Raw genomic sequence first — 9236 nt, forward strand, 5'->3', positions numbered from 1 at the left:
TCTTGAATAATTGTCATTTGCTTCGTCATGTCATATCTTGTCCAATTTTACAAATTTTTAGATTAATTCTTAAATAAATCAAATTATATATATATTTTCATCAAGATTGCTTAATCAGTCTGCGTTATAGATGTAATATTTCACTCCTCATTCGAGGAAAATTATTTCCTCTCCTGCTGCAGCCAACGGATAAGAAGGAGTCACAGTGTGAATCGAGGTGTCGTAAGTGGACCACAAGCACGTCTTTTGCACACGGACGTGCTCTGAATCAGCCACGCAAATCGTGGCTGTATAATACGCATCTTTCGAGAAACTTTTAAGTAAATTACGAGTAGGGTCCCTCGTGACCCACAAAAAGCCGCAATCATTGATTCTGACGAATCGACGGTGATAATGGGCGTCCAGGTGGAGGAGTCCAAGATCGGCGCCATGATCGACAAGGCCAAGTTTTATACTTCTGTCTGCATGGGCACTACAGCAATCCTTGCGGTTTTCGCCTTCCTGTTTCTGATCCCATTCGTCGTCGAGCCGGCGATAACCACCATTCTGGCGGATTTCTCGCCGCATGCTGTCGCCTGCGTCACGACGGAGCACGTATACGCGGAGGGGTTGAAGAACTGTTCGTGGGCGAGCTGCAGAGAAGGTAAATTCTCGATCTCTTTCGTATTCGCATTTAACAAGTGTCCGAATGTAATCGATCATATAATTATTATTGTCTAGGTTGTACGAGCGCTGCGCTTCGTTGTCATCAAATCAAAGTCAATTACACCAGACTCCCATATGAGGAATTCACGGCGAAGCCATTGGGTTCAGTATCATGGGACGTTACCGATACCAAGTTCTTTGTGAACACAGAAGGATGCGGCTATCCGCCCACAGTCAACTGTACTATTTTCGCCAAGAAATACACCTATGAAAATATGGGCAAGATATTTCCCTGTTATTACAGTAGAACACATCCAGAGATAGTTGTCGCAAGGTATGATCAGTGAGATGATGTATGTATGAATTCAATCCTTAATGCAAAACATAGTGCGCTACCCTGTTTCTCGCATAAAAAGAGGCTCATTTACGATCAATCAAGATGCTTGAAAAGTTGTACAACACATAATGACTGCGTTCCATAAAGCGCACTCATTAAACTCTTTGAAGTAAAATCTCACTCTAAAGAGTAAAAATTGAACCAGTTTTGGAAAAGAGTGACTCCATTTTCAATCTTTAAGAATGAGATTTCACTCTTCAAAATGAGGTTCACTCTAAAAATTTTAGAAAGCTTGATGTACATGGTGTATTATTTTATCTTTGTTTAATATTTAAGGAATGATAAAAGGATAATATAATACATCATGTGTGCATCATGCGTTTTACGAAACGTAACCAATGTTGTATAAAGTAAAATTTCACGCTAGCATTTTATTGCGCAAAATTCAGTTGTACTAATCGCGCAGATACATACATACACTTTATCAGGTTCCAATTGGCAAAGAAGGATATTAAGGGTCGATTTTTGTCTTAAAAAAATGTATAAGGTAAAAGAAATAGTACTTTTGATATATTTCAACCTCCTTGATATGATAAAATTATTAAAAAGTTCATAGTATTTGGAGAACATCTGAAAAATTGAGGAGAACGTGGTGTATTTATCCAAATTTCAATATTCTTGCTCAATTTTCCAAACGATACAAACATTTTAATAATTTTATCGTATTCAAGAAATTAAAATCTGCAAAAGAAAACAATACTTCTTTTATTTACAACTTTTTTTACAAAAATTAGTCCCTTTTTAACATTTTCATTTATGCCACTCACGAAGTAAATAGGTCAAAAATATCAGGCAGATTTTCACATTTTACACAATAGTAAATCGTCAATCAGCTTCATTCGCAATCAATCACGTTGCACAACAGGCAATGTTGCTCAACATGATTGATCGTGAGCTCCTTTAAACGTACAATCACGAAACTATTAATACACCATTATATCGATTTCTTCAAACTGTTACCCGGATATTAAAAATGATTATTTCATGCACTCGTTGCGGTAATGGTAGTTACACAATTAATCGTCTAAATATAAATATAAACTAAACAGTGTCGTAATGCCACAATTTTTAATCAGGACAAAAATTTGAAGAAATCATTGATATAATGGCGCACTATCAGAATAATTATAGTTTTATGACCGTGTTTTTATTTAAAAAAACCATACATCGGTTTGCACCGCCTATTTCTTATTAGTAAAGAGCATAGCCTCACTAGCTTGTGTTTGCAGATATTCGTGGGATGAAAATCTGAGGCATTTGGTATTGGCCTTGATCGTGCCCATAGTACTGTTCGCCACGACGCTCGGTGTGCTGTGCTACTGGTATTGTCCGCCGATCAACAAGACTTGCGGCGGATCGAGTCGCAATCTCATGGACAAGTATGCTAGAAAGGAAGAGTAAGTGTATGTATGCAATGCCCGGTACGGGCTAGCAGAAATTTTATTCTACGGAATTTATTACTTTGAAGTCACCATACGATCACTACAATTGTCAATGTTGAGAAAAATACTCGGCAATTGAGTATTACGTAATGAAAGACCAAACGTTGATGAATTCGTCATTCTTTTAAATTATGTCACACATATTTTCCTTTCATTTTTAGCTTTTAGATATTATACGATTTGCGGAATTTCAATTATCAAAGTAATTCCTCCATTCATCTTGTAATTTTCATATTACTTATTCTCCTTTTTTCATGTCTGTAATTCAGTGACTTGTTTTATTCTCACAGCATCTTGGCAGAGGACGAATTCGAGGAAGACGAAGAGGAATACTGACTGCTACCAAGGGCTCACCCCCCAGCACGGGAGTGATCCCAGCGAAATCATCTCCGAATGGCTCCAGCGTATTTTACTTTCTAAATTTAAGCGATCGAGCAATATCACTTAGGAAAAATTTGCAAAGAGCAGGGAAACGGATCTCGTTGTTATCGATTTTTATCGAGTTTACTCAGAAAAAGTCTTAGAGTAATGCTACATTCGATTTTTTTATCCTCTTTCTGACTCGTGCTTTCAATAAATGAAACATATTTCTAGGTTTATATGCCATAAAAATATTTCTCTTTTTCTCTCTTCTTCTCGATGTTTCAATCGCACCGAGATTAATTATATATGCATTTAAGAAAAAAATGTAATGTCAAATTTATTTGACGGATCAACGATTGGAAGAATTGTTTGCGCGAAGCATTTATTTATATTTTAAATTGACGACGTAAAGTGAGCCATGAATATGAGAACTCGGACTTTTCAATTATCTATCAGTATTCCATGCGAGTTTCGAGAAGATATGGTTCGAAACATGCGGCAATATCAGAAAATAATATTATGCACTAACGAAATCGCATTAATAATATAAATTAATTTAATTAATAATACATTGGATGCTATATACGTTAACACTCGCTAAATTGTTCATTAGTATAGTTGTGCATTTTAAAATCTTGTAGAAATTAATTACGGAAATAATTTCAAATGAAAAATAGTTACGAAATGATGATAATAAATTTCCGTGTGTTTCGAGCTCAATCGTGATAAAGGCGCGCCTTCCTACTTACGTGATAAAAGTTTAAGCAGTATGATAGTTTTTAAATGGCACAGATTAGGTTTTGCAGCAGCATCGGGTTTAGACTAAGCTATGTAGCCGTGAATTTACGACTGAAGTCGCATAAGCTGCCCTTGTGACGATAAGTCGATAGTCAAGTATCGATGAAAGCAGTACGAACCCATGGTTCGATGCTAAGCGCAATATGTATCTTCATTCTTCGTCGAGCAGAAGAAATAAATTCCAACGCGGACTCCTATCAGGCTAATCGCGTTACTCGCTACACTAAATTACGTGGTTTTCTAAAACTGTTAATGTTTTAATCATCTTTTATGCCTGATCTTATTGTGATTATTTTTCTAATTGTAGGTATATCGAGTAATGGCTGCTTTTGTATATACTTTTAAATTCTCTCTGATACAGCGCTATATAAGAGGAGAAAAGATTGTTATCTTTTGAAGATAAAATAAGAGCAAAATAAAATTAATCATTTAAAAATTTTAATTAAAAATAATTTTAAAATTAAAAATAAAATTACGTATTTTTTTTATAAATTTTATCGGAAAAGCGATCCATGAGTATTATTATTGCAGATATTGAAAAGAGTACAAAGACGATGTATTGAGTGGAAAATGTGAAAGTGCTTTATGAAAAAAAAAGAAGTGAAGCAAGTGACGCGGTTTGCTTTAAAAATCCGCTTCCGCACCAAGTAATTTAGGTTAAGACTAGGCTATAAGTTAAGCCTGTGAATATTACCGATCGTAATTCTATTCGAAATCGATATAAGAGTTGTTACGAATTTTGTACGCGGACGCAAGTCACGTCGTGGATTCTATAGACAAAGAGAAAATATATTATATAAATATACGAATATATTAAAACGCATAAAACGCACGTGAACGCTGGTACGCATTGTGCGCATAGTTTATAGGCATAGATATAATGATATACTTTTAAGTTGAATTTTTTGCAGGGACATGCGAACTATATTCCGTAAGCTACGAAACGATATAGTTTACTATTGAATGCTCTCTCAACCATAGCATTTGTTCCGTCAAACGTAATTGCTAAGTTTTGCAAATAAATTAATATGGATAATAATTTATTAGTAAATAATGGTATCCTCGATTAACTTTAATCGAGGATACCATTAAAATAAAACGAAAAAGTATAAAACAAAATTTTCGAATATATATTAAATAATTTGAATATTTGGAACAAATTAAGATGAATGAAGAAATATGTAATTGCAACGTATTAATTAGTTTATATTTCTCATTTTGTCAATCGATGATTGAGTTTTTAATTGTAGTTACTTGAAAAAGAAATGTATAAAACAATTTTCAAACGTGTATTAAATATAATTTAAATATTCGAAATGAATTACGGTAAATGAAGAAATTAGAAATGCTATTATAATATTAATTAATATAATTATTTATATTACTAAAAATAACTTTTATTCATTGGTGACTGAGCTTTGCGTTTTTTAATTACTTGAAGAACGTCACACTTGACAAAACTAGTTAAAATAACGTTTCGAAGCATATGGAAATCATATCGTAACCCTCTACATCTAGTATGGTTGTGAATCCTTACTCGGCCTTACTTTAGGTGTCCAAAATGGAAGAACACTCTCATGAGGTAGCAACTTCTCATGGACCCTATGTTTCGGCACTCATTCCCCACTTGAAGCTTGCTAGTATAGGTTCCGTTACGATCGATCGCTCGATCGTCTCCGGATCACGAATGTCCGTCGAATTTATCTCGTGATTAACTACACGATTTCGTCCGACTCGATTCTCTCTCGCTGCTATTTTTGCCAGATAAATTGGATGAATATTTTAAATGGCAATGCTAAATTTTAGTTACAGTAATTTACAGTGATACGGTATTTAAGAATAATCAAAATTATGAATCGGATAAGTAATTAATTTGAAACACCATTAGAGCATCGAATTACAAATGGAGAAGTTCCTAACTTCTCTTGCATTCTTTATCGCGAGAACATTTGCTCAAGGCGCGCTCAACACATTCGACGAAACTACGGCGCAAACTGAAATTCAAGCGTACGTTTTCTTAAGCAAAAATCGCATCTAGTTCGCCATCAAGCCATCGCGAAATTTTCATCTTCGGTTAGAATTAAAACTCTTATGTGATATTAAAAGCTTTCAAGCGTAACACCAAGAAAGCTCTACGCGGACAATCTAGGAGCGGTGTAACTCGCGTATAGGCACAATTTTCGCATCACGTATCGGTTCTAGTGCCAATTAAATTCTCTAGCTCGACTAGCCGGTCGTAATCGTCGTAGGCAGCATACTTAGAGCATCGATCGCGAGAGAAGATATTTATATATATTAGAGACACTAGGGATCTCAAGCGGATGACTTTTTGTTAAATTATAGGAAATGTGATTTTCAAATATGACAGAGAACGCCATCATCACGGTCAAAGTTAGATGTTTCGAATAATACGATATATATTCTCTATTAAATAAATTTATTTTAGTCATGATTGCGCGCTGATAACTTTTGGACTTTCAATACTATCAGTCTGAAACGCTACTACTCCCCCCCCCCTAAATTCCCCCTAAATTAAATTAGAAAAATTGTAAAGAACTTATGATAAATCTTTTGTATTGTAAAAGAACTATGAAATCTTTAGAATTTACTTAATCTTCCAATAGTCACGATTTATTCGATTATTATAGATGATTTTTCAATCTAATTTCGTTTCGCACAAAAATTATAAAAATTAAATATTGATAATAATATTCAGTACAGTATAAAAGAAGAAATTATAACCACATAAAAGTATTTTGTAAAGAACATAATATATTTAATCTCCTTGGATAGTTAATTAGAAAGTGCATTACTCAAAAAAAAAAAATGCAAGATACAAATATTCACTTGAGATTCCTCTTTAGATAGGTGAACAAATTTTAGTATAAATCCAAATAATTTATACGCAAGGGTGATGTAGAATAAATAACTTTAAGCAATTTTAATTGACAATGAGTAACCTAATGGTACACGAATAAACGATGTATTGCAAATTCTATTTCCACACGATTTAGCTATCATGCTTGATCGAAAAATCGGCAGTGCTGTTTGTCTTTAACAAACGAACATTATTCGATAGTTATCTTCACATGTATGCCCTCGTAATGTTACTTGGCTACTTAATAATATTCGCACTTACTATAGCCGGATATTTATCATGCTATATGATTTCTTTTTCTCTTTTTCTCGCCTCTTTACATATATGTATATAAAAAATTCTATAATATAAATGAGGAAATACTCTTCGAGACGCTTCCTTTCTCTCTACTCGAAAGTTTTCAACTCGTTCACCGCTTCTTACATAAATCATAAATTGTACATAATATATATACGGTGTGTATATATAGTATACATATAAATTACATACTCGCTCTGCGATATAAACGGACTATTGTATATAAGAGATTGTACGAGTTCGTTTAAAATATATAAAAAGACGTTTTCTGTTAATTCCCGATATATTATTTTTCCCAGCTTCATATTTTCAACACATTTCTTTAAATACATTGAGTAAATTTTTATTTTAGATAAATGAATTAATAAAAATAATTTATGTATTGCAATAAAATAAATTCAATAAATTTAGAAAATAAGTTTTATATGTAACAATTTATAGCTGGTCCTATCATTTTCTTGATATTTTTAGAAAACTATAGCTTTAGAAAACGAAAATTTATGATCCATAATATTTTTTTATTTACCACTGATGGACAATAAAATTCAGACGCGTTGCATCTATCGAACTTCAACTGCAGTATTACATAAAAAATCTATCTTCACATATATTATGCGAAGATTACATAGCATTAAACGAAGACTTTTGACCTTTTGCTTCGAAGGTCGTAGAAATGTTAATCCAGCGCAACTAACATTCCGCCCTTCTGATATCGAGGGGATGAATCTAAATCGATAAAATAGATATCAACTGACTTCGCGTTTCACGAAACATTTCTACTTATAATTTATGATGTATATGATGAAAGAATAATTTTACATTTTGTAATGCAAAATTGCTTACATATTTTATTTGTTAAGTTTTCCATATAATTGCGATTATTAAATAAAGATAACGAATTTTTTATTTGACGTATAAACACTGAAATTGACATTATTTTAATCTGCGCAAGTATCAAATAAATATAAATAATTAAAATTATATTATAATTATTAATTCATCTGGTTAATAAAAAAAATAAAAAATATACATTATTTTTCTGATTTTAAAATTAGAAACTTATATAACTTCAAAAAAATGCAAGTAAGTTAAATGCCGAATGTTATCCACAAATTTGTGCATCTAAAAGTACACTAAATTACTTTAAAAAGATAATTGTTGAGAGAGAGAGAGACAAAAATTAATAATTCTTCAATATTTAATATAAAAAATAAACAGCAACAATTTATAAATCCGAAAAAGAGATTATCAATCTCTATTGTGTTTTTGTGACATTTAGATAGTAATATCTCGACGTTTCAGAAATTTTACGATTCACCCTCGCAATCAAGGATGAGATAAGTTTATGAACTGAGGGTCGTTTCACTCTGGCACACACACACACACACACACACACACACACACACACACACACACACATTTCATGGATAAAAGAAAATTCCACCCTCATAAAAACGTGATATACCACGGCGCAAGCTCCGTGCGAGAGAACTCGCGAGTCGCACGGCTAGACTGGCAGACTTGTTTTCAAACAGTCGTCGGAGTTAGTCGGTTGCATGGCTATCTCTCGCGTGTTCGCGTGTTCGCAAATCTCTTCTTCGGGATGAAAAGATTGTGCCGATATAATGATAATTTTGCACATTGAGAACGAAAATGATCGTGGGATCATTGTTCAACATTAATGATTTAACGAAGATCGCGTGCCGATCGCGTATATGTGCGAAATTAATTCTCGTGATTAAATAACGCGGTTTCTTTGTAATCAAATGTCACTTGTGCAAATATAATTAATAATAAAGTGCAATTTTAAAGTGAAATATGAAACGAGAACAATAAGACGATGAAAGTGATTGCATCGACAGTGAATCGCAAGAAAGATGTAAAGAAGTTGCGGCTCTTTCAATTATGTATATTATCCGAAAAATTGATGTCAAAACGTTGAAATGCAAGAAATTTTTTAGAAAACTTTACGAAGACATGCTATTATAACGAATACAATTGTTATATTATGAGAATTTCAGAATTCGCAAAATATATATCGTCGAACTTCTGTAATTATTTTCTTCTTGAAGAAAGAGCAGTTATTTGCATTAGCTGTGCTTTAAATTCAGTGATCGAGCGAAAAAATTCATCTAAAAGAGTACTTGATGCTCATGAAAAGTTGAGACACGCAATCAGCTTAAAAGTAAAGCGGCTTCGATTTTATCGGAGACTCGAACGAGTAGTAAATCTCGCTTTAGTCAGACGACGAATATCGAGAATGTAAAAAATATTCTGTAGTTGTAATTTTTTTTTAAGAGAATTCAGATTGATGATACGTAATCTATAATACGGAGAGTCTAATCGTTTCCTCTTGCTGTGTTATATATTAGTTTAGATAAAGAAAAGGGCAAAAAATTTATTACAAATTTTATAG

At 33.0% G+C, this 9236-nt stretch overlaps 2 protein-coding genes across 3 annotated transcripts in view; one reads left to right on the forward strand and one right to left on the reverse strand.

The window, feature by feature from the left end:
- LOC108770446 (UPF0769 protein C21orf59 homolog) overlaps positions 1-9236 on the reverse strand; it is a 61951-nt gene that overhangs the window by 32070 nt on the left and 20645 nt on the right. The gene's annotated exons all lie outside the window — the stretch shown is intronic.
- On the forward strand, positions 116-4042 carry Teh2 (tipE homolog 2 phospholipid transfer protein). 2 transcript variants are annotated; one of them, XM_018522048.1, is made up of 4 exons: positions 116-643; positions 721-979; positions 2272-2445; positions 2775-4042. In XM_018522048.1, exons 1-3 carry the CDS (start codon positions 394-396, stop codon positions 2441-2443), a joined length of 681 nt encoding a protein of 226 aa, XP_018377550.1. In that variant the 5' UTR covers positions 116-393; the 3' UTR covers positions 2444-2445; positions 2775-4042. The 2 variants fall into 2 exon arrangements, with proteins under 2 accessions (XP_018377550.1, XP_018377549.1); XM_018522047.1 differs by having other exon boundaries at positions 2272-2439.

This window comes from Trachymyrmex cornetzi, unplaced genomic scaffold (genome assembly GCF_001594075.2).
Source record: "Trachymyrmex cornetzi isolate Tcor2-1 unplaced genomic scaffold, Tcor1.1 scaffold127, whole genome shotgun sequence".
NCBI classification, from domain to species: domain Eukaryota; kingdom Metazoa; phylum Arthropoda; class Insecta; order Hymenoptera; family Formicidae; genus Trachymyrmex; species Trachymyrmex cornetzi.

Excerpts from the sequence above, each read along its gene's own strand:
- Teh2 (XM_018522047.1), top strand. The coding sequence starts at position 394 with ATGGGCGTCCAGGTGGAGGAGTCCAAGATCGGCGCCATGATCGACAAG. Across the intron at positions 980-2,271 it reads CCAGAGATAGTTGTCGCAAG|ATATTCGTGGGATGAAAATC; the intron begins GTATGATCAGTG and ends TTGTGTTTGCAG. Across the intron at positions 2,440-2,774 it reads AAGTATGCTAGAAAGGAAGA|CATCTTGGCAGAGGACGAAT; the intron begins GTAAGTGTATGT and ends TTATTCTCACAG.